At 45.3% G+C, this 26315-nt stretch overlaps 2 protein-coding genes across 8 annotated transcripts; both read right to left on the bottom strand.

Annotated features, from left to right (window-relative positions):
- Positions 1-3: 3 nt before the first annotated feature.
- Positions 4-12137, bottom strand: xpa (xeroderma pigmentosum, complementation group A). Its single transcript, XM_067983327.1, has 8 exons — positions 11786-12137; positions 10519-10585; positions 9460-9687; positions 9085-9195; positions 3787-3892; positions 2845-3010; positions 655-772; positions 4-252 (listed from the first exon to the last, which is right to left on the bottom strand). The coding sequence occupies exons 3-8, from the start codon at positions 9641-9643 to the stop codon at positions 101-103; spliced, it is 837 nt and encodes a 278-aa protein (XP_067839428.1). The 5' UTR covers positions 9644-9687; positions 10519-10585; positions 11786-12137; the 3' UTR covers positions 4-100.
- Positions 12138-20804: 8667 nt separating this feature from the next.
- Positions 20805-26313, bottom strand: LOC137321114 (sialidase-2-like). 7 transcript variants are annotated; one of them, XM_067983330.1, is made up of 3 exons: positions 26213-26313; positions 24806-25060; positions 20805-22695 (listed from the first exon to the last, which is right to left on the bottom strand). In XM_067983330.1, the coding sequence occupies exons 2-3, from the start codon at positions 25007-25009 to the stop codon at positions 21670-21672; spliced, it is 1230 nt and encodes a 409-aa protein (XP_067839431.1). In that variant the 5' UTR covers positions 25010-25060; positions 26213-26313; the 3' UTR covers positions 20805-21669. The 7 variants fall into 7 exon arrangements, with proteins under 7 accessions (XP_067839431.1, XP_067839432.1, XP_067839435.1 ...); XM_067983331.1 differs by having other exon boundaries at positions 26184-26290; XM_067983334.1 differs by lacking the exon at positions 26213-26313 and adding an exon at positions 26152-26174.
- Positions 26314-26315: the final 2 nt, after the last annotated feature.

Consider the following 26315-nt stretch of genomic DNA (forward strand, 5'->3'; position numbering starts at 1 on the left):
CTCTACAGAAATGCTCAGTTTATTAAAAAATATCAAAACCACCTATACAATTATTGAAATGTCAAATCATTACGTTCTCTAGTGGAATCATGAGATCAAGTCACATTTTTTCATAGGTTAGCTGATGGCCACATATTGCACAGGTCTTCTTATACATATCATCCTCCTCATCCTGTTCTTCAGGGCCATACTCGTGTTGGTGAGCAGTTGATTCCTTTTTCCACAGGCTACTCCTCACAGCTCGACGAAGCTCTACAAACAGTAGAAGGTAAATGCCTGCTTACACTAACCAGAAGGAGCTCTCTGATCTAACACTTGTGAACACCCAGGGATTACTCAAACTGTCAGCAACTTTTCATTTACAATCTGTACTTTCTACCATAATTTTCAAAACAGCTGGAGAGCAATGTGGAGTGTTTTTCCTTTTGTTAACAGGGCACTAGTTGTACCATTGCAGCAAGGAGAAGGTAAATCATTGAAATTTTTATTCTGATTCTTAAAATGTCAGACGCTTAAATTAGAATTTTCCTTTGTATTAATCTAGTGGATAGCTAGCCTCTAATATTCCACATACACATACTTAGCAGCTGGTGCCTAGGTCCCCCATAGAGTGCAATGGTGGTTCCGATAGGAATTTAACCCAAGCTCCCTCACCTTTTACTTTTTTATCAAACTTCTTTTGTTTCATCATCTCTCTGTTCTCTTGCCGTGTTTCTTTAGCCTTATGCAAAGCTTCCTCGCTGCCCCACACTTCCAGGGAACGCTTTATTATCTAAAGACAATAAAACAGGAGGGCAATACAAAGTACTCAGATCTAGGAGACACAGTTGCCTTGCTCACTTAGGGAAATTCTGGACTAACTGCGAAGACCAGTGAAGATATCACATTTAAACAACGCGAATCCAACTGACCCAAGTAGTGAAGCTGCCAGTATATAACAATTGGTCCTATTCACAACTTGTTTATATATAATATGCACAGGATGTGGGTGTTCCATTAATACGAGGAGAGAGTTTTTCTAGTTGTAAGACATAAAATGTGTCAATGTAAGGCAGCTTGTCCATTAAAATAATTAATGGAATGAAGCAGCTGTTATACACTTAAGTCCTTTCACACAAGTGGCACTCAGTGGTCATATGTAATTTGGGATTATGGGTAGTGGTTTTGAATAGAGGACAGTTGTTTTTGATTCTCAATATTTTCAGCCTCAGTGGGAGAAACTGCCACCAATAGGCATATTTTCCCGCCATGGTCAAATAGTTTGCCAATACTCGGCTCACATCTGGTCACTTAGAGCCCATGGAATCATATCTGACCCTGCATCATGAGAAAAATAGGCGTCAGGACAGTATTAGTAATGGGTTTAAACATTTAATTTATTTCAACATCTCATTTCTGCTGCGCAACAGTCTCTTTAATTTTTAAAAATTTAAACAAACAGCATTAGTGTGATACCTACTCGTCCTACACCTTGTGACAAGTGAAAACAGTCCTGTGAAATGGTAATGTACTTGCGATTGCACACTGTAATTACCACTACCACCACTATTACTTTCATTGCACTAACCACCACTGGTTACTGGCACAATTAAATTACTCTTACTTTCTCTGCAATTCTTCAGCTACTTCATCAATGACCTTCCCTCCCATCATGAGGTCAGAAATGTGGCTGCTCACTGATGATTACAGTTTTCAGTTCTATTTGCAATTCTTCAGCATGAAGCAGTCCATGCCCACATGCAGCAAGATCTTGACATTTAATGGCACTACCATTGCCGAATTCCCCCACCATCAACCAGAAACACAACTGGACCAGCCACATAAATGCCATGGCTACGAGAGGAGGTCAGAGGCTGGGTATTTTGCAGCGATTGGCTCCCTAAAGTCTCCACCACTTACAAGGCACAAGTCAGGCATCTGATGGACTACTTTCCACTTGCCTGGATGAATGCAGCTGCAGCAACACTTATGAAACTCGACACCATCCAGGTCAAAGTATTCCACTTGAGCAGCAGCCTATCTACTGCATTTTCTGCAGCACCTCCCAAACCAGCAACTTCTACCACCTAAGCTAGGGCGGCAAATGCATAGGAACACCATCCTGAATTGGATATGTATCACCGTACCTTCATCATGACTGGTTCAAAATCCAGGAACTCCCTACTTAACAGCACTGTGGGAGAACCTACACCACATGGACTGTAGCGTCTCACCAGCACCTTCAAGGGCAATTAGGGATGGCCAAAATGCCAGCTGTGCCCATATCTCAAGAGTACATTTTTAAAAAAATTACCACTAGTTATTGGTGCTATCAATTACTCTTACTGTCTGTAAGTACCAACACTGATTATTGGTTAGCGGCACTATTACTTTCTCTGCAACCACCACCACCACTGGCTAGTCTTCTGGAAACAGGTTCTACTGACTGGATTCCTGGTCACCCTGATCTGTTCCCTACTTGTCAAACGAAGCACTTGATGGATTGTTGCACTCAACAATCACCTTCCAAACAACAAAAACAATCATGCTCAATCCTTCTAGAAAAGAGTCCTCTTTTCAGACAGAGCATATCTAGTCATCCTAGAAATGTTATCAAATCAAGGAATCTTACATAAAGCACTCTGCATTCATTACTCTACATCCATTTATCTGAACAGGCATTGAAATGATGGCTGTGATTAACCACTGTTTATGCAGCTCAAACTCAAACTCGCCTTTTATACAGTGGGTGTTACCTTCTCATTTGCTCTCCAGTGAGATCGAGCAGCTCAGTGCCCCTCAGTTACCATATCTGGGAGCTGGGCTTTTCACCTTGTGCTATTCAGCGTTTTGTAATATACTGACCTGTGGCCTCATGTAAAGTTTCATGTCACCCCATTGAGTGTTATGTGGATTCTTCTTCAGAATGTACTTGAGTACAGGCGCTCTCTTGTCCAAGTCACAGTCTTTAAGCAGAAATTCCTGCTTTGCATCTGTTCGGGTAATTAGTTTGTGTTTCTCTTCATTATCTCTGCGATTAAAAACAGAAATGGGTTACTGAGGCTTTCCACTGCTGATGGGGCACCTTTAGGCAACACCCCTATATGCAAGTCCAGTCCCACACCAACATGGTTGATTCTTAACTGCCCTCTGAAGAAGCCGAGTAAGAAACTCAGTCACATTAAACTGCTACCAGCAGTTCAACAAGGTGGCAGCCCACCATCACCTCCTCAGGGCAACTAGGGATGTGCAATAAATGCTGGTCTTGCCAACATCTCTCACAGGTAGTGAATGATTTTTTTTAAAAAGATATTTCTGGAATGCACCTGACAAAAACAATTCATTGTAGTTAGTAACAGACTGACAACCAATGTGTTTTTGGAAGTACTATAGATGCTCACATAGCTGGGTGCCACGTAATCCTTTCTTTTCCTATTTCACTTCTCATTTTCTCCCCATAACCCTCTCTTAAAAGGTGATGACTCCTGCTGAGGAAGAGTTCCACAGGCAGCCCTCCAGTACCTCACCCAGGTATTCTTCAATGTGCACCACCCCCCTCTCAGACTGTCTGCCCTCTGCAGGCTCCCTACGTTCCAACATGCCAGCCTTCCCATTTTCACATTATCCATGAATGCCTTCTCCCACTGAGCTCTCGACAGATTCCCAGCCCATCAAACTCAGCCTTTCAATTACTACGGACAGTAATCATTTTTTTCCACTACTTTTGAGACAGTTACTTGAGGTCTGTGCGAGTTTGATTTGCACATTACAGTCTTAAATGTGTATGGACAAAATAACTAACAATACCTGCAGTTATCACAGACAGGCAGATCAAAACGACTACTGAGAAAGGAGTCCATGAATTCTTTACCACATTCTTCACAGAACAAGTAATCGAATTCCATAACAGGTCCTGTGGAGATAGATAGTGTGTTTTGAATAAGGGACAACATCCCTATAGGTGACAAAAGAGAAAAAAATCCAGCACAATGGAGTGTTCTGAAATGGTTACCTGCACCTGGGCAATAAAGTCACTTCAAAAGGTGTGCGTGAGGACTTGGTCTCTATTTACAGCTATATAACTAATCGCACTGCTGCAGTCAGGGAGCCCACAGTGGAGTTTCAAATCTACAGCATCATTCATCTCAGTGAAAGATTAACGATCTAGGCTAACAGCAGTTCAGTACTGATGGCAGTGCTGCATTGTTGGAGGTGCCGTCTTTCAGACGATAAACCAAAGCCAGTAAAAGCTTCCATAAACTTCCATTCGAAGAGGAACAGGGAGTTCTGGTGTCCTTGGCCAGCATCACCAAAAACAGATCAACTGGTCATTCATCTCGTTGTTTGTGGAATCTTGCTGTGTGCAAAGTGGCAGCTACATACACCCATATAACAGGAACTGCACACTTAATTATATTTGAATTGCTTTGGCTTGTTTCAGAAAGATGTGACAAGGTGCAGTATAAATACAACTCTCTCCTTCCAGTGGATCAGTGGCAAATGCATTGCATGCTATGGGACTGAGCTATAAGTGCCCTGGGCTAGGGAGGGGGAAAAAAGCCTGAGTTGCTATCCAGTTACCCCTATTGTAAAATGCAACCTGTATGGATGCCATACCATGATAGAATTGGGCTCAGCTGAGGCATCTCGTCCATGTGGCCTCCTACAAATGAATTGAGAGTTTTTTGCAGTTATGTCACTGGCCAACACACCAAGAAAAAGAAAAATGCAGTACATGGAAAACTAACATTCATTTACTCGTGCAGTCCACAGTGAAACAAGTCTCAGCTCTGACTCTAGAAGCAGTATTAAAACAAACTTTTCACTACAATGTATGTATACAAGATGTTGTGTAGCCCAGGGACTCATGATTTAAAAAGACGTTTGCAATGGCACTAGTGAAAGATACATGGGCACTAGCTGTACATCACAATCTGAACAGTCTACAGTGCAGACGCAACCATATTTAATTTGGAAATTTTAATTCTACAGATGACTTTATAATAATGTATCCACATTGTGTGAGGAGCTGCTGACAGATGATCAGATCACCCATCACCCCTGTCCTTGCTGACCTACATTGGCTCCCCAATGCTTACAATTTAAAATTCTCATCCTAGTATTTCAAATCGTTTTATGGCCTTGTCCCTTCCCTATCTCTAACCTCCTTCAGCCCTACAACCCTCCAAGAACTCTGCATTCCTCCAACTCTGGCCTTATGTGCACCCCTCTCCCTTTCTCCCACCATTGGAGGCCGTGCCTTCAGCCACCTAGGTCTCATGGCCTTGAATTCCCTGCCTAAGCCCCTCCACCAGTCCACCTCCCACTCCCCCTTAAAACCAGTCTCTGACAAAGCTTTTGGTCACCCCTCTTAATATCTCCTCTTTTGGCTTGGTCTCCATTTATTGCTGATTAGTGAAGCAAATTGGGACATTATTCTATGTTAAAGTCACTATACAAATGCAAGTTGTATTCAGATCTTGCAATCTAATAATAATTTGGATCTTGTAACTAATGCATTGTTTCACTGAGTGGAAAACAATGGTTTGCTTGATCCACTATACAATGATTCCCCATATGCATGAAGATGACGACCCTGAGCACACTGCTGCTCCAAGAAAAACACATCAAGTTGGAAGAAGAGCTAAACACATTACTGTAAAAGGATGAAAGACTTCCCCTCCCTCCCACCATTTCTCACGTATCTCCCGATCAAGTGTTCGCAGGCAGCACGGACTATCCCTGGGATGAGGTGGTGACCCTATTTCATTGCCCTGCTAATACCGCACTGTATCAGCCACAAGGTGGTGTCTGAGAGACCCAAAAGTCGACTCATTGTCTGACATTCCCTTCCTCCTGGGGAACTATGCAAACCAGCTGATATCAGAATCTAATCTCATGATGAATCACAGGGGGAAGAGGTTGGACTTAGCACTGTCACATATTGTGATTGTATTTTAACTGCACCATTGAGATGCAGAAATTACCATATAGAGAGGAAGACAACACTGCAAAGCTTCTCTCCACCAATATTCTCATCTTTGTTATTTCACCCTTTGCTCTTATATCAGCCAGCACACTCTGGTTAACTATTTCTCTGCTCCTGCTGCACTCTGCTATTTAAATGGGCACTAGTCAGACTTCAGTCCTGATTCCAGTCCCTGCTCCCACAGCAGATTTTAAATTTTTGCTCCCTGTATCTATCCCGCTGGGCTATCTCAGTAGGAGCCTGGACTGACGTCACGAAGGATAATTGGCACTGACTGCCGTGGATGGTTCACATGGTAATTGGTGACCATGTTATAAAGTCTGAAGCCCAAGATGGAGAGCATCGAGTCGGTTCCCTAACCCAAGAGGCAACAGCTTACCAACAACTGCAGTCAAAATTGGTTTCATAACACTGTTTAGATTTAAAACTAGTGGAAGATAAAGGCTATGGGGAAAACAGAAAACACAATTTTGCAAATCCCAACTCCTCAACAGCAAATCAGTGCGGTGATTCCCATTACCAGTTCGTCATGTTAAATGCCTCAAGAAACCTTCTCACTTGCAGTCTGATGCCTACTAACCACAATCACTGGATAACGACGAAAACTATCTGCTCACACATGATACAGTTACTCCCAAATAATATACAAGGCCTATGATATTTAGCTGTAACATGAACTAAATTCCAACAGGCCCGTTGTTCGAACCATACAATTCGATCCACCACTATTGTGCCAACCTTACCAGAAAATAAAAATGGAAAAACAAACAACAGCACCCACAGCAAAAACTCAGCACCCACGGACCAGTTGAACCAGGAACACTTCTCACCACGATGGACATCTCGGCACTCTACACTAGTATCCCCCATGATGACGGCATCGCTGCAACAGCCTCAGTACTCAACACCAACAACAGCCAATCTCCAGACGCCATCCTACAACTCATCCGCTTCATCCTGGATCACAATGTCTTCACCTTCGACAACCAGTTCTTTACCCAAACACACAGAACAGCCATGGGGACCAAACTCGCACCCCAATACGCCAACATTTTCATGCACAAGTTCGAGCAAGACTTCTTCACTGCACAGGACCTCCAACCAACGCTATACACCAGATACATCGACGACATTTTCTTCCCATGGACCCACGGCGAAGAATCACTGAAGAGACTACACAATAAGTTCCATCCCATCAACTCACCATGGACTACTCCTCAGAATCGGTTTCTTTCTTGGACACACGAATCTCCATCAAAGACGGGCACCTCAGCAACTCACTCTACCGCAAGCCCATGGCCAACCTCACGATGCTCCACTTTTCCAGCTTCCACCCTAACCACGTCAAAGAGGCCATCCCCTATGGACAGGCCCTGCGAATACACAGGATCTGCTCAGACGAGGAGGAACGCGATGGACACCTACAGACGCTGAAAGACACCCTCGTAAGAACGGGATATGACGCTCGACTCGTCGATCGACAGTTCCGACAGGCCACAGCGAAAAATCGCATAGACCTCAGAAGACAAACACGGGACGCAACCAACAGAGTACCCTTCGTCGTCCAGTACTTCCCCGGAGCGGAGAAACTGCGCCATGTTCTCCGCAGCGTTCAACATGTCATCGATGACGACGAACACCTCGCTAAGGCCATCCCCACGCCTCCACTACTCGCCTTCAAACATCCACCCAACCTCAAACAGACCATCGTTCGCAGCAAATTACCCAGCTTTCAGGAGAACAGCGTCCATGACACCACACAACCCTGCCATGGCAACCTCTGCAAGACATGCCAGATCAACAACACAGATAAGACCATCACACGAGAGGACACCACCCACCAGGTACATGGTTCATACTCCTGTGACTCGGCCAACGTTATCTACCTCATACGTTGCAGGAAAGGATGCCCCGGAGCATGGTACATTGGCGAGACCATGCAGACACTGCGACAACGGATGAACGGACACCGCGCAACAATCGCCAGACAGGAGGGTTCCCTCCCAGTCAGGGAACACTTCAGCAGTCAAGGACATTCAGCCACCGATCTTCGGGTAAGCGTTCTCCAAGGCGGCCTTCGAGACACAAGACAACGCAAAATCATCAAGCAGAAATTGATAGCCAAGTTCCGCACCCATGAGGAAAGCCTCAACCGGGATCTTGGGTTCATGTCACGCTACACGTAACCCCACCAGGGGAAAAAAAGTTATCTTTTTAATACAACTGGTCATTCTACCACTTTCTCTTCCTTTCGGATGTTTCTCTCTCTCTCTCCCCCTCTCTTTCTTTGGTTCTGGCTGTTTGTATATTCAGTTGTCTGGGGTATCTAAGGTTTCTCTGTCTGAACACTATTCAATTCATTTGATGGCATTGATAACGGACAGTTGGAAAGATTATCTGTAATCACCAGGCATTGTTCTATGACTATATATGCGGTAATTTTCAATGAATCTCGACACTCACCTGACGAAGGAGAAAGCCTCGGAAAGCTTGTGATTTTCAAATAAAACTGTTGGACTATAACCTGGTGTTGTAAGATTCCTTACATTTGTACACCCCAGTCCATCACCGGCATCTCCACATCATGGCACATGGTGTTAGTAAAGGTTATGAAGAATCACACAACTTTGAACATGTTGTATGGCAGTGACATCTCGGAGTTGAAGATGTTGATAAACTGCTAAAGTTTTGCATTCAGTTTTTGAAATACTCTCAGCCCCTCAATGTATTACTGCCTTGTAGCGTGTGTGCTCCAGCATGTTTCCTCCTCTATACAGCAGTGATTATTCCAGTCTGGGGGCCTGGCTGTGTGTTATCTTGCATGTACCAGTGTGCAGACAGTGTGTTATCCTGCAAGTACCATACTGCAGGCTGTTTGTTTTCCTGTACTTAAGTGATTTTCGGTATTTACCACAGACCATACTATGTATAAGAGCAACAAGCCTTGTGATGTTGTATGAGTTGGTGGCACATAGCCCCAGAATGGAATAATCACTTCCATACAGAGAAATTACTGTTTGTTGTGTGCACACCTCAGGCCTGCACAAGACTTCCTGCTGTTACCTTCCAATTAATTATTCTTCAGATACATTTTAGAACATTTAACACAAATGTACCTGGTTGATGTACAACTTTATTTACTTCATGTACTTCTTCCTCCTCCTCTTCCAGAAAGAATCCTCCTCCTGTATCTATCACTTTAGGTGCAAGCTTTGCAATGTTGCCACCTGTCAAAGAGAAAGATAAATGTAAAATTCTTTCAGACAAATTGTGGTATTGCACACTATACAGGACAACACCCGCCAGTGAACACACTGCACAGATCTTGCTGAATGACAGGGCTTGGAGTCAATTCCCAAATAGCGAGAATTTTTTCTTGTCTTTATCTCAATTCTTGGTTCTTAGTACTAAGCAGGTTTAAAACAGTCTTGACTAGACGCAACACTGCAGAACGAGACATCAGTTGGGAACATCTGGAAAACAGCACTTGCCTGGATCAACAGGAGGGTACGGCCTGCTCGCCAGCCTGGCTTGCCGCAGTATCAGTGCTCTCTGTCGGTTCCGCTCGATCTTGGCTAATACAATGGGCGGCAGAGACCTTTTCTGCTCCGTCTTTGTCTCCCCTCCTCCATCTGCAGAGGCCGATGACAATCCACCCTTTGCCTCCAAATCCATGTTTGGAATGAAGTTTTTATTTTGCCTCTTAACACCGTAACCAGCTGAAGAGAGTAATTAGGAACAGAGAAGATGACGACTGCACAACCAGCATTTCTGACATGTACAGAGTGCAGGATTCACAACAAAGGTTAAAGGTTAAGACCCTATTGATTTAAGTGGTAAGCAGAGTGCCCAATTTAGCAGCTATGCCTGGTCTGTGTGGAGTTAGCAGTGTACAGTCAGGGCAGCAGCAGGGGTGCTACTGATGGTTTTACCAAGACCAGAAAAAAAATAGCAGGAAGAAACCCAAACACATTCAACAGTTCTGAAATACAGAATGACATGAAGCAGTGATTTATCTAAACATAAAAAACAGGCAACAAGCAGCTTACTGGCATCGGTTTATTTAATGCTGGTATGTTTACCTCTAAGAAAGGTCCATTTTTTTGGGCAGTCGGACCTAGGTTATTAGCCTCATATCAGGTGAAGTGTTCACACATAAGGTGAAGAGGCCTCAGTTTTTTCTTCATAGTCACGGAAAGAGAAGGTAGAAAGCAGAGAGACTGATAAATGACGATGGGACAGGACAGAATGTGTGATGTGGTGGGGGGGGGGGGGTGTGGAAAGGAATGAGGTTGGGGGGGTAGAGAAAAAAACACATCAATTTTAATATATGGGCAGAGGCGAGTGAGGAAGGATGTGTATGCCATTTCACTGAGTCACCAGCACTTTATTCATTTACATTTCACAGCTTAATTTACATTTCGGCTTTTTTCTTTTAATACATTCAGCTTATGCAACACATAATATACACAGAATTGTACATAAACCAGTGAACCATTGCTGAAATAAACCATGCAACATAAATATATGTCATATGAGGCTGTATATACCTTCAACTGGAACGTCAATTAGTTGTCATAACCTCCAGGCTGCGTCATCTCAACTCTGGAACCAAGTCTGTGGAATAAAGGCAAGAAAACTAGCATTTAAAAATCCTGTAAATTAAACTGCTCCATTAATGTGTAGCAGGGAGAGGGGAAGAAAGGAGAGAAAAAAGGGGGGTTGGGGGGGGGAATTGGGGGGATAAGGGAGTTTGGGGGATAGGATCAAGGAGGGGGAAGAAAGGGAATGATGGGAGGGCAGGGGCATAGAGAGGGGAAGTGGAAGGGGAGGAAACAGGAACAATAAGCCATTCAGCCCTCTAGCCATGTTCTGCCATTTAGTCAGATCATGGGTGATCTGCACCTCAACTTCATACCCGCCTTTGCTTGATATTTAACAAAAATCTATCCATCGCTGTCTTGCAAATTTCAATTGTCCACAGCCTTCTGGGGGAAGAGATTGCCACTACCCTTTGTGTGAAAAAGTGCTTCCTGATTTCACTCCTAACTGGCCCGGCTCTAATTTTAAGATTATGTTTCCTTGTTCTTGATTCCCCCACTGGAGGAAATAGTTTTTCTGCATCTACCTTACAGAATCCTTTTAACATTTTGAACACCTCAATTAGATTATCCCTCAACCTTCTAATGGGAACTCAAGGGAATACAAGCAAAGTTTAAGCAATCTGTCCTCTAATTTAACCCTTTAAGCCGCAATATAATTCTGGTGAATCTGCACCGCAACTCACTCCAAGGCCAATATATCCTTCCTGAGAAGCACTGCCCAAAACTGATGGAATCTGAATGACCAAAGCCTCACTTCCTCCCCTTTGTATTCCAGCCCCCTTCAGATAAAGGTCAACGTTCCATTAGCCTTTTTGATGATGTTTTGTACCTGTGCACTAACCTTTAGTGATGTGTACACGGATATCTAAATCCCTTTGCTGCTCCACAGTCCTACTCCCTCACCATTAAGAAAATATTTGTCTTTCTCCGATCCAAAGTGGATGACTTTATCCCTACTCTCTGCCTCCTGCCTCACACTCGCTCACCTGACGAAGGAGAAAGCCTCGGAAAGCTTGTGATTTTCAAATAAAACAGTTGGACTATAACCTGGTGGTGTAAGATTCCTTACATTTGTCAACCCCAGTCCATCACCGGCATCTCCACATCATCCTACCTCCCAACCAGTTACCACTCTGCAGATCAAAGTGCCAAATATAATGACGGCCATTAATTTAACGCCAAACACAATAAAACCCTTCCATTCATTTCTCACCCGGGTGATCGACCCATCGTTCTTTTCTAACTCTCCTCTGGGGTGCTCCCTAGTGGCCTCGGCACAGCTGGTGGAAGGGGCTGCTCCTCTTGTGCAGACCCTCCAGATGCCCTTGGCTGCTGATTTCTAGGTGCTCGAGCCTGTGAGCCCGGCCGCTGACTGTTGCCGGGGGGAGTCTGGCCCAGCCGCCTTGCTGGGACGGGACGGGACGGGGGGGTTTACACACCTAGTCCTGTCTCTGACCCCCCGCCGGCCCTTTCACACCGACTCACTGCGCCGCCGCCGCTTCCTTCCGGCTCTCGCGGGCCCGCTCACGGCCGATGGAACCCACTCGCTTCCGGTGCCGCGTGAAGGCGTCACAAGAGCGGCCGTGGCGCCACCTATCGGCGAGTGGAGCTGGTGCGCCCCTGAGCAGGTGGCGCGGTGTTAGCAGCAGAAACAAAGACTCTGGCATGATTTCAGAGCCAATTGGATGTTGCATTGGGGAACTTGAGGCTGTTGAACAAAGATTGGACTTCCTTATCTGTAATTATCTTGTGAAGTCCTAGAAATCTGCTAAACAGAACTTTATTGAAAAGTAATGTTATCTTTCTGCTCCTTTGCCAAAGGTGTATCTTAAAAATTCTGCAATGCTCCTTTCCCCCTCCTTTCTGTTCCTAATTGGTCATTTCATTGTTAGCTTTCCTAAAGGTAAAGTAGATGTTTTTGACTCCAATTTCTTTAACCCTGATTTTGATTATCTTAATGACAACAACTTGCATTTATATAGCACCTTTAATGTAGTAAAACATCCCAAGGCACATCACAGGAAAGTTTTCAAACAAAATTTGACACCAAGCTACATAAGGAGCTATTAGGACTTAAAGAGGTAGGTTTTAGGAGTGTCTAGAAGGAGGTAGAGAGGCGGAGAGGTTTAGGGAGGAAATTCCAGAGCTTAGGGCCTAGGCAGCTGAAGGCATGGCTGCCAGTGGAGGAGCAATTAAAATCGGGGATGTGCCAGAAACGAGAATTGGAAGAGTGCGGAGATCTCGGAGGGTTGTAGGGCTGGAGGAGGTTACAGAGATATGGGGGGGGGGGGATTTGAAAACAAGGATAAGAATTTTAAAATCGAAGTGTTCCTGGACTGGGAGCCAATGTAGGTCAGCAAGCAAAGGGGTGATGGGAGAACGGGACTTGGTGCGAGTTAGGATATGGGCAGCAGAGTTTTGGGTGAGCTCAAGTTTGTAGAGGTTGGAAAATGGGAGGCCAGCCAGGAGAGCATTGGAATAATCATGTCTAGAGGTAACAAAGGCATGGTTGAGGGTTTCAGCAGTAGATGAGCTGAGGCAGGGACGGAGACAGATGATGTTAGGGAGGTAGAAGTAGGCGGCCTTGGTGATGGAGCGGATATGTGGTCGGAAGCTCAACTCAGGGTCACTTAGGACGCCAAGGTTGCAAACAGTCTGGTTCAGCCTCAAGACAGTGGCCAGGGAGAGGGACGGAGTCGGTGGCTAGGGAACAGAGTTTGTAGCGGGGACCGAAGACAATGGCTTCGGTCTTCCCAGTATTTAGTTGGAGGAAATATTTGCTTATCCAATACTGGATGTCGGACAAGCAGTGTGACAAATCAGAGATGGGAGGGGTCGAGGGAGATGGTGGGGAGGTAGAGATGGGTGTCGTCAGTGTACTTGTGGAACTGAACGTTTTGTTTTTGGACGATGTCGCCGAGGGGTACCATGTAGATGAGAAATAGGAGGGGGCCAAGGATAGATCCTTGGGGGACTCCAGGGGTAACGGTGTGGGAGCAGGAAGAGAAGCCATTGCAGGTGATTCTCTGGCTATGACTCATAGATAAGAATGGAACCAGGCAAGTGCAGTCCCACCCAGCTGGACAACAGAGGAGAGGCATTGGTGGAGGATGGTGTGGTCAACCGTGTCAAAGGCTGCAGACAAGTCGAGAAGGATGAGGAGGGATAGTTCACCATGGTCACAGTCATATAGGATGTTTATGGAGGGTGAAAGATGGTTGGCCACCCAGGGGAGTATTGGAATAGTCGAGTCTGGAGGTAACAAAAGCATGGATGAGGGCTTCAGCAGTAGATGGATTGAGGCAGGGGCAGAGACGAGCGATATAGAGGTAGAAGTAGCTGGTCTTGGTGATGGAGAGGATATGGGGTGGGAAGCTCAGCTCAGGGTCAAATAGAACACCGAGTTTGTGAACAGTCTGGTTCAGCCCAAGACAGTGGCCAAGTAGGGGAATGGAATCGAGGCTAGGGAGTAGAGTTTGTGGCGGGAGCCGAAGACAATGGGCTCTATTTTAGCACCCGCGATCGGGTGCGTTCCTGGCGGGGGGGCTCCGAAAATCGGGGATTCCCGGGGCGGGGCGGGGCGGGGCGGGAGCCCGGCTCCAACCCACCCACTTCCGGGTTTCCCACAGACGCGCTGACATGCGCGCGCAGCCCCCGCATGTGGGACTCCCGCCGGCAATTAAAGCCGGCGGGGTGCCACTTAAAGTATTTATCTTGGTATTTCAGTTCGTTTACAGACCTGATTAACGAGATATTTTAGGAGGGTTGGGATTTTACAAACAACTGGGACTGTTATCGTACTGGGGGAAACACTCCAAGTTGAAATGGACGTATTGCAGCCATCAGCCTGTGGCAGCTGCAAAGGTCCATTTGACAGGTGCGGGGGGGAGACCCTCACTCATTGCAGGAGGCCACTCTGTCACTTTGGACAAAGTTTGGCCTCCACCACCCTCCTCCTAACAATAAAATTCACCAACTTGCACACTTACCCCGGTGTCCAGACACATGTACCTACCTTGTGGACCCCCTCAGATGTACATCTTCCGGATGGGGGCCGCCGTAGCTGCAGTCATGACCTCCTCGGAGGGCGAACAGCATCACCAGCCTCGCCGGCCACGCCGTCCACCTCTGACACGTGGAGCTCCACACAGTGCTGTGACACATCCACCTGCACAGCAGGAGGGAGGGCAACGGCAGAGAGAAAGATGCGTCGCAGAGGGCACTACCCCCGCCACAGGGTCCACAGACCGAGGCTCAGCTTCCTGGACCACTCGGAGCAGCAGTGCACACGGAGGCTCGGAGTCACTCGACATGTAGTCGTGGACATCTGCAGCCTCCTTCATGCCGAGCTGCTCCCGGCTGGCCCGAACACCATCTTCTTACCTGTCACTGTCAAAGTCACCACTGCCCTCAACAACTTCTCCTCCGCATCCTTCCAGGGTGCCACCGGGGACATTGCCGACGTCTCTCAGTCGTCTGCACAAAAGAGCCCTGCAAATTTACCTACACTCACTCTGCAGTGACACAATGGGTGGCACCAGTTGTGGGTCTTCATTGTGATCCTCAGGAAAGGGCATTATTGCACAAACCAGACAAGATTCGCAAAGACGTGGCAGTAGTGGTGCCAATATATGTAATGTGAGTTGGTCGAAAATTAAATATAAGTAAAAACCATGACAAACCCTCAAACACCCTTGTGCATCCCCATCATGCTCACGACACGTTTGCCTTACGCTGCCTACTGCACATATGTGATGCATGCCCTGTGGCTGCAGCACAGGTAATGGCAGGTTGAGTGAGGCTGACTGAAAGAGATGCATGAGAGGGTGAGTATGAGATAGAACCATGAGGATTGGGTTGAGTGGTAGTGGCGGGATGAGTACTGGCGAGGTGAGTAAGTGCAGGTAAGATGAGGATGAGATGTGAGGAGTGATGTGACAGAGTAATGTTGGCAGTGCAGAAGGAGATGTGGGGTGGGGGCGGGGCGGTGATGTGGCAGACGGAGTGTAGGGGAATGAGTAAGTGTACTCACTTTGGCTGACTTACTTAGGTCATTGCAGCGCCTCCTGCACTGTATGCAGGTGGGCGATATGTTGGTGGTTCAGGTGACCTCCTCTGCCACCTCGAGCCAGGCCTTCTTGGTGGCAGAGGCAGGCCGCTTCCTCCCGCCCGCCGGGGGGATGATCTCTGTCCTCCCCCTCCTCCTCACCCCATCCAGTAAGAGCTGGATTGAGGCATCATTGAACCTGAGAGCAGCCTTCCCCCTGGGGTGCTCCATGCTGTAATTTTTCCTATTTCTTGCAGCATCAGTCAGTGGAGGACTGCCCCTTTAAATAGAGCTCCTCCAGCTGACAGACCGTACTGCGCATGCGCAGTCCACCCGATGTGCAGCTCAGCAGCGGGGAACCCGGAACAAGAGGTAAGTGGATCCAATCAGCCTGCGATTGCGTTCGGGGCAGACTGATTTCACCGGGCGCGTTACCCACGCGCCCAATTGTCCCCCCCGCCGCGAACCCACCTCCCTGGTAATATCGGGCCCAATGGCTTTGGTCTTCCCAATGTTTAATTGGAGAAAATTTTGACTCATCTAGGACTGGATGTTGGTCAAGCAACACTGACAGCATCAGTGGAGGGGTTGAGAAAGGCGGTGTTGAGGTAGAGCTGGGTGTGGTCAGCATACATGTGGAGCCTTAAGTGTTTTCGGAAGATGTTGCCAAGGGGCAGCATGTAGATGAGAAATAGGAGGGGGCCAAGAATAGATCCTCGGGGGACTCCAGAGGTAACATTGCGGGTGTCAGCATCAAGCTTTATCCTTGCTACTTTTGTTGGATCCTTCCCTCTCTATTCATCAGGGTATCACTCCTGTTGAGCACAAGATGTGTGCCCCTGAACTTATCCCTACCCTTTTCCAATGTAGAACTGTAGAGGTTTACAGCACAGGTGGAGGCTATTCAGTCCATCGTGTCTGGGCCAGCTCTTTGCTAAAGCAATCCAAAACTAATGCCACTGCCTTGCACTCTCCTCATAGGCCTGTATCTTTCTCTGCTTCAAATATCTCTCTGATTTTCGCTTAATAGCTGCAATGGTCTCTGCCTTAACCATTCTGTGGCAACATAATCTATGCTCCAAAAATCCTCTGGGCAAAGAAATTTCTCCTAACCTTTCGCCTCTCACTCTCTTAGTGACAGTTTTAAATTGATGACCCCTCATTACTGACTCCCATAAGAAGAAAGTCTTCACCAATTGCTCTATCAAAGCTCATAATTTTTAAAACTTCTACTAAATCTCCTCTTAGCATCCTCTACTCCAATGAAAGTAGAACAAAAGTGGACCCAGCACTGACCCCTGGGGTACATCACTTTCAAGCAACTCCTATTAACTCTAACTTTTCATTTCCAATCTGTCAACCGACTTTCTATCTATGGTACTAGATTTCCTCATACCATATGACTGAATGTTTCTAACAGACCTTTTGTGAGACACTGTATCATACATTTTCTGAAAATCCACATAGACTACATTTACCTTTATCTATCCTTCATAAAAACTCCTATTAAGTTTGTCAAACATGATTTGCTTTTAACAACTGTGTGTTGGCTGTCCTTGATTAAGCCACATATTCCTAAATTTCATTAATTCCAAGTCCATTCAAGACTTAAAATATTGCTTGGAAGGCTCCTACCAACTCTATCACACTTATGGACAGGATACAAGAAAAATAGCTTGTCCTCTAATAGAGGATCCTTCTCTCACCCTTGGCTGCCAAACATTCCTTTCTTGGTCTCTCTATTTTGTTATTACTACTGTGACTTTTGCTCCTCTTAATCTTTGCTCTTGCCCCTCCCAAGCACCAAATACATTGTCTTATATGCTCTTTCTCCTTTCTGCATCCATGCTGTGTCCAAATAAAAACTCAATGGACTGCTTCCTACTGTAGCTCATTCTTACCCAGAATCTCAAAGCTTTGAAAAGCCTTCTCTCCCTCTTTCATTTTACAGGATTTCAAAACCCAAGTTCAGTGCCATTTAATTATTACTTCCTGATTTATTTCATCTTTTCTTCTACCCCTTTTAACCTTGGCAGTGTCCTACTATTATCCTTTGCCTTTCACCTCATCTCTACTGTTCAAACCTTGCCTGTTGCCTTCCACAGCTGACATCTATTCCCTGTCCCCCTCCCACCCAGCAGCATAATGATCTTCATATCTTCATAAATTATGAGTAAACTAGCAAGAAATATAAAAACTGACAGTAAAAGCTTCTACAAATATATAAAAAGGAAGAGGGTAGCTAAAGTAAACATTGGTCTCTTAGAGGATGAGACTGGGGAAATAATAATGGAAAACAAGGAAATGGCAGAGGAATTGAACAGATATTTTGTATCTGTCTTCACAGTGGAAGACACTAATAACATACCAATAATAGTAGAAAATCAAGGGGCAAAGGGGAGGGAGGAACTAAAAACAATCACTATCAATAGAGAAAAAGTACTAGGTAAACTAATGGGTCTAAAGGCTGACAAGTCCCCTGGACCTGATGGCTTGCATCCGAGGGTCTTAAAGGAAGTGGCTACAGATATAGTGGATGCATTGGTTGTAATCTTCCAGAATTCACTAGATTCTGGAAAGGTCCCAGCACATTGGAAAACCGCAAACGTAACACCCCTATTCAAGAATGGAGTGGGACAGAAAACAGGTAACTATAGACCAGTTAGTCTAACATGTGTCATTGGAAAAATGCTAGAATCCATTATTAAGGAAGTAGTAGCAGGACATTTGGAGACTCATAATACAATCAAGGAGAGTCAACATGGTTTTATGATGGAGAAATCATGTCTGACAAATTTATTAGAGTTCTTTGAGGAAGTAATGGGCAGGGTGGATAAAGGGGAACCAATGGATGCAGTATATTTGGATTTCCAAAAGGCATTTGATAAGGTGCCACATAAAAGATTACTGCACAAAATAAGAGCTCATGGTGTTGGGGGTAATATACTGGCATGGATAGAGGATTGGCTAACTAACAGAAAACAAAGGGTCGGGATAAAGGGTCATTTTCAAAATGGCAATCTGTAACTAGTGGGGTGCCGCAGGATCAGTGCTGGGGCCTCAACTATTTACAATATATATCAATGACTTGGATGAAGCAACAGAGTGTCTTGTGGCCAAATTTGCTGATGATACAAAGATAGGTGGAAAAGCAAGTTGCGATGAGGACACAAAGGGCCCGATATTAGGGGGGCGGTGGGTTGGCAGTGGGGGGTCGACTGGGCACGTGGGTAACGCGCCCAGTGAAATCGGGGTGCTCCGCACGCAATCGCAGCTTGATTGAAGGTACTTACCTTTGCTTCCGGGTTTTGCGCTGGAAAGCTGCGCAGTGGGCGGACTGCGCATGCGCAGCATAGGCTGTCAGCTGGAGGAGCCCTATTTAAAGGGGCAGAGCTCCACTGACTGACGCTGCAGAAAATAGGCAAAATTACAGCATTGAGCAGCCCAGGGGGAAGGCTGCTTCCAGGTTTAATGATGCCTCACTCCAGGTCTTATTGGATGGGGTGAGGAGGAGGGGGAGGACGGAGATCTTCTCCCCGGCGGGCGGGAGGAAGTGGCCTGCCTCTGCCACCAAGAAGGCCTGGCTCGAGGTGGCAGAGGAGGTCACCAGTACCACCAACATATTGCCCACCTGCATACAGTGCAGGAGGCGCTTCAATGACCTCAGTAGGTCAGCCGAAGTGAGTACACTTACTCAATCCCCTACACTCCGTCTGCCACATCACCGCCCCACCCCACATCTCCTTCTGCACTGCCAACACTACTCTATCACATCACTCCTCACACCCACTCAAAGCTCATCCTCATCTTACCTGCACTTACTCACCTCGCCAGTACTCATGCCACCACTACCACTCAACCCAATCCTCATACAATCTCATGGCTCTATCTCATACTCACCCTCTCATGCATCTCTTTCACGGTCAGCCTCACTCAACTTGCCACTACCTGTGCTGCAGCCACCTCTCACTAGCAACCCCTGTGTTCTATCCTTTATCTAGTTCCATACTTCATTCTGGATTTCCAAAGCTTTCAAGGGGAACTTTGTCAAATGTTTTATGAAAGTCCAAGTAAACTATATTGCAGGGAATTTGACTAACTCCTTTATATGTAATCTCCTCAAACTCAAGGTTTGTCATCACCATCTACAACGACGTTGACTATTTCTTACAGGGTCATATCTATGTAGGTACTCTTTCAGCCTGCCCAGTTGAATGGGTTCCATTACTTTGCCCAATACTGAAGTTAGGCTAATCAGCCTGTAGTTGTTCACTTTCAAACCGAAAGTACCTCACTAGAATCTAGTGATTCTTTCATATTTGTCAGTGCCCCACATATGATCTCCTTGGTGTCCCTCAACAACACTGGATAAATACCATCAGGCTCAGGGGATTTATCTTCAGTCCCTTTAACTTGTTCAATATCTCTGCTGCCGTGATCTCAAAATCCTCAAACATTCGATGTACTGCAACAGTTGTACAACATATTATTGCAACAGGTAGAAAATATTCATTGTGTTTTTATTATCATTCCTTTTTCCTCAATATCACCTCCATTTTAATCTTTTAGTATTCTATCCTCCACTTTGACTACTTCATTGCTGTTATGATACCGGGAGAAAGCTTGGTTTCTTTACCTTTACCTAGTTCTGCATCTGTAATATTTCTTTTAAGCTGTTTCTATATATCCCTGTACTGCTCACAAAGCTGATCCCCCTCCTTTCTCCCCGAAGGCTTTATATGTTCTGACTTTTTCTAAGTTTTATCTTAATTGCCCATTCATCAATTTTAGGAGTTGCTTCTTTGCCTTGAATTTGTTTCTTATAATTTAGACAAGCTCTAGTCTACAAAATGAGAATAATGCTACTGACCATTATCTCAAAGTAAATTCATTAAGAAGCAACTGTGACGTTAGTGCAGCTGAATAATGTAAACCCCCTAATGTATATTATGTAAACAATGAGTTGGTGGAAGGGATTATGAGAAAATCTCATTAATCTGAAGGTGATTGTTTTCATTGTAATCACTCTGACCAAGAATTTTTTTATATATTAGTTGACCTCCCCTAATGTTGCTCAGCCAAAAAGAAAAATATTAGATACCCCTGTTCTTGTAACTATGTCTCAGCTCGTCTCCAGCTATCTAATGTAATGTGTTATGTCTAGAGACACACAGAATTCATCACATAAGTGACAATGCATGCACTTTAATCTTTATTTTCAGTTCAGTCTATTAGACAGCTGGGCAGTGTGTAGTAGTCAGGCAGTTTGCACCATCTACATACAACCACTGCATCCTGAAGGGCTGCAACCATTTCATACAAAAGCTTTGACGCATAATTAACTATATAATAGTTCTAGAAAGGGTACTTTCATCTCTTATGGAATTATTCTATTATTTTCTGGTATTTGTATTATTAATAATTTGCTGCTTCTGTGTATGAACTTCATTTATAAATAAATCTATTTACTTTTAGCATGAAAATAGCAGTTTGACTGTGTGATATTTGCCACCTTTGGAATGAACAGGAGAACATGGTGGGCATCCCACGTGATCTCTGGTGCCACATACCATAGGCAAGGGAAAATATTAGTTCCATGGCACAATCCCACTCAGCACATAAGGGTGCTGGTTTTGGTTCATAGGAGACTTACACTGCATATGGAAGCTGCATCTCTGCTATGAGCACAACTTACAAATGTTGGGAGAAAGTTCAAATTGTAACAGTAGACATTGTAAAATGACTTGTCAGGTTTGAAAAGTGTGCAGTGATTAACTGGTGATGTGATAACATTGTTGCCTCACCGACTATATCTGCAAGCAAACACAATAAAGTGGATATTGTCACTTCACATTAACAACTATATGAAAGTTATATTATTTTAGTCAGCATGCAACATAAGCTTTTCCAGATGGTCAATATGGAAGCTTGGAAGCGGAAAAATGCATCCTCAAACCCTGATGCTATCTTAGAAGATTTCGTCTGTACATATAGTTATGTGGATTTCCTTTATTACATGAAGAAATCACACAGCATTTTCTTTGTTAGAATTAATCTGTTGTTTTCTTCAGAATGTTCTTAATAACCTCATCAACTTGGAATACACTGAATGCGATTTGTTCACATTCATATTTGGAGCCACATTCATACAAACAAGTAACAATAGGAATTTCTGCCCCAGGAAATTCAACAAAAGCCAGTTCTGAGTAGGCGCTAGGGCCAGGATAAAAGACCCAAGGCTCAGTCCAGGTATGAAGGCTACCTGGACAAGTACTAAGATAAATTCCTAAATCTCTGCGTGATTTGAAGTTTGTAGTGTGAGAGAACAGCATAATCTCGAAATCTTCTGCTGATTTTGAAGTATCTTTCTCCTGCTGACAGTGATACTCTTCAATGGCAGAGTAAATATTGACATGTGAAATTTTTGATGCTGGAAAGTGGATGATACTGCCATGGCAACCATTTGGGGGTTCAACTAGCTTTTTCACCAGATGCCCTTCTGTAAAGGTACGTCCACCATCAGTGCTGAAAGCCTGCACCCGATACTGTTTCTCACCGTGGTTAATGCTCCTAGCGTTGCAATACAGAACACAGGATCCATTGGCTTGGTCCACCGACACCATCTGACATTCCCCACACTCCTCTCTGGAAACAAAGTCCCCAAAATTCCAGCTCTCTCCATGATCGTCACTAAAGAAAGTAAAAACACGTGATATGACTCGGCCATTTGACTGTTTCTCGTAAGCATGGGCAGGGATAATAAGACGTCCAGTCCTGAGCTGAATGCCATGGCCTGGCCCCACAGCAAATGTTGCCCACTTGTTAATGCACTGACCTAAAGTACAATCTGTCAGGTCGGTAGGATTGCTCCAATTCTGCCCTTTGTCCTGGCTGGTGACAAAGCAAAGTCGTGTGACATTTTTCCCAGTTCTGATTTGATGTTGCTCAGGTGTATTACCGAAGACGACAATGAAGAAGAGGAAGACGGTGCCTGTATCTTTGTCATAGACTGGACAAGGATTCATGGATCGGTGATTTTTTAATCGTGCAGACTGGATACTTGTTACACCCTCCCACTGAGAAAATGAAACCAAGAAATAATCAGATAAAACTGAATGGCTTCATTAACTTCCCATCAGTTCTGAAATTCTGAAAACACATGATGATCTTTCCACTGTCAATACATGATAGATGGGGGATGCCTCTTTGTCCATCCAGTTCATCCTTCCATAGAAACCTACTGTCCCCCATTACAGGATCAATTGACCCTTGAATGACGGCAGAGTTCTTCCGCCATTCCCCAGAATCCATAGCAGGCACTAATCACCCTTCAAATGAAGAGGTGCTCTCTGACTTCAGACCTGAATTTGCCTTTTACCACTTTATAGCCTCGACCCTTATTCTGCGGTCATGATTTAACCTGAAATCGTGCTCCGCATTGGCCTTCCCTATTCCAATTACATAACTTTGCACAGCCCATTCTCATTTGCCTCCTTTTTTAACCTGTCCTCATAATTCAGTCCTTGGACACTACAGATCAGCCTCAACCCTTTTTTGCACCATTTTCAGGGCTTGGGTGTCTCCTCAATGCTTCAGTGAAAAGACCTGAAAACGGCTCAAAGTACATCCCGGTGCCCTCATACTCTATACTGATCTGACAATATAGCTCAGCATTCTGTGTGTTTTGCTGATTGCTGGTCCACAAGACTGAACATGGTCCATCGCTCTCAGATCTCTTTCTGCCTCTCCCAAGCTATACTGACCTCTTTGTTAAGTTTGACTCCACTTTCTCTTGCTATTTCCCCACTTTTTCCCATTCCTATTGCATTAAATTGATGGTACTCCAAATGTTGAGAAGTCCCTGAGCTCCAGTAAGTTTTTAATAATTAAGTTGTCTGGTTTACCAATATCATAGTCACATGTCATGCACCTGAGGATGTTCAGCACAAGAGCAGCTGAGCTCCATCACACTGTCAGATGCCTATAAATATGTTTGCACATCACAATCAGAATATTGCTGTATAATATGCATTTTCTTTCTTGGCTGAGTGATTCTTTATATCTATTAAAATAGCATAAACACTAAAGGGGCGTTCTAAGCAGTTTGGGATATTAGGGCACCCATCTGCCCTCCCACCAGCAGAGATGTCAAGGTCAAGCCAACTGAAGATGAAGGAATAATTTACAAGAACAATTACATTAAAAATAGCATAAATACAACAGTTGCACCTCATCAACACTGATTAACTTATTAACACACAAACACTCCTCAACTTCCAATACCCATGTATTGACAATGTCTAGTTTAGTGGTGGCTGGCTACATTTCCAGAAAGTGCATAATTCTACCTGCTCTAAATCATAGACCTGGACATTTTAACGGCAACACAGGTCAGAAGTATTTGAAATACTACAGCAGCCGAGGAAGAGCGTTCATATTTGTAACATTGAAGTGAATAATATTTTATCATGCAGGATCCTGAATGACTTTTTATACATGCCCCTGCGCAGCATGAACACATCAACGTCTTCGTCCCTGAGGCCTAATCTCTTCTCAGCAAATGGCAAAGGTGTGTCTGTGTTTGGAATGTGGAGCAGTGCAAGAATTTGATACCAAATTGTCAGTTTGCTGACAATACAAAGCTAGGCAGGAAAGTAAGTTGTGAGGAGGACAAAGAGTCTGCAAAGGGATATAGACAGGTTAAGTGAGTGGGCATGACGGTGGCAGATAGAGTATAATGTGGGGAAATATGAGGTTATTCACTTTGGTAGGAAGAATAGAAAAACTGAATATTTTTTAAATGGAGAGAAACTATTAAATGTTGGTGTTCAGAGAGACTTGGGTGTCCTGGTACAAGAAACACAAAAAGTTAGCATGCAGGTACAACAAGCAATTAGGAAAGGAAATGGAATGTTGGCCTTTATTGCAAGGGGGTTGGTGTACAAAAGTAAGGAAGTCTTACTACAATTGTACACGGCTTTGGTGAGACCTCACCTGGAGTACTGTGTAGAGTTTTGGTCTCCTTATGTAAGGAAGGATATACTTGCCTTACTATACTGACTCTACCAGTCTTAATAAAGTTCATTCAAAACAGTGCAAATATTAACCAATTTTAAATTTCTTACTAACCACATAAATGTTAAATGTTTAAGGTTCTGCCTCTTGTATATGTTACTTTCAGTTTACCTTGAAATTCCTTAAAGACTTTTTATACGTGCCCCTGCGCAGCATGAACACATCAGCATCTTCATCCCTGAGGCCTAATCTCTTCTCAGCAAATGCCAAAAGCGTGTCTGTGTTTGGAATATGGAGCAGTGCAGGAATTCGATACCCAAAATCTTTCTCCTGTTTGAATAGGACAGTTGTGTTGAAAGAATTTGAGGAAGCCATCTTGCCAAATAAATCAGGCACAGAATAGTTGTGAAAAAGGCACCAACCTCTCTGCAAAAGGAGAAAAGCAGACACTCAGAATAGCACTTTGAAACTTGCTAGTAAACTGTGCACAAGTAAGAGTCACAGTACTGCTGCACAGTGATGCAGCATTTATTCTGGATACATCTGTGCCCAGTAATATCACACTGTCAATTACCACAGTTAATAACATTAGGAAAATCAAGTTTGCTACAAATTTTAGAACTATCGCTGTCTTATTCCATTGCTCAGATAAAAAGTGACTCTCATTCAATGCCTTGATCTCTCTCACTCTGAGTGTGTGTCTCACTGCTGGTGCCAGTTACAGTATGAGTTCCACTTGTCAGTTACCAAATCTTATGGATTTGAAACTGTGTGGAGAGCGAAAGAGGTCTAGGAGTACTTGGGGGGGGGGGAAGTCTGGGGTTTGGGGACAGCACAGTGGGGTACAGAAGCATGAGGGGAGCACTGTGAGAGAGATCAAGGTGGGGGGGGTCTATGAGTATTCATGGGGAGCAGGCATATGGAGCACAAAAAGGGACAGGTGACACGGGGTGTAATGCAGGGAGGGGGGTCCGCGGTTGGGGGGGGGGGGGGGGGGGTCTGTTGTGATGCTCTTACTGAATGCGGAGACCGTGACGATCCTTTTTGGAATAACCATCCCATTGAGTGTCACTTAATTGGTCCAAAGCCCCGTCAATCATTCACACGAGCCCTTAAAACAACACAGTTACCCAAACGGATGCGCCCCAGCTGTTTCAGGAGCTCAGTTCCACAGGGGAATACCCCCCAACTGCCCGGCTCCCTCACCTAAAGCACATCGGCTTCGGCCCCACCGCCGCCCACCCGCCTCAGCCCCGGCTTCGGCCCCACCGCCGCCACCAACCCGCCTCAGGCCCGGCTTCGGCCCCACCAACCCGCCTCAGCCCCGGCTTCGGCCTTCCAGCCGCCACCAACCCGCCTCAGGCCCGGCTTTCGGCCCTCCAGCCGCCGCCACCAACCCGCCTCAGGCCCGGCTTTCGGCCCTCCAGCCGCCGCCACCAACCCGCCTCAGGCCCGGCTTTCGGCCCTCCAGCCGCCGCCACCAACCCGCCTCAGGCCCTCCAGCCGCCGCCACCAACCCGCCTCAGGCCCTCCAGCCGCCGCCACCAACCCGCCTCAGGCCCTCCAGCCGCCACCAACCCGATTTCAGCCCTTCCTCCGTTTCGAGAACTCTCCGCAGCTCCTGGCCGTTTATTTTGAAACCAGCTGCACTCCCTGACCTGTGACGTCACGGGGCGCGATG

Source organism: Heptranchias perlo, chromosome 4 (genome assembly GCF_035084215.1).
Source record: "Heptranchias perlo isolate sHepPer1 chromosome 4, sHepPer1.hap1, whole genome shotgun sequence".
NCBI lineage: Eukaryota > Metazoa > Chordata > Chondrichthyes > Hexanchiformes > Hexanchidae > Heptranchias > Heptranchias perlo.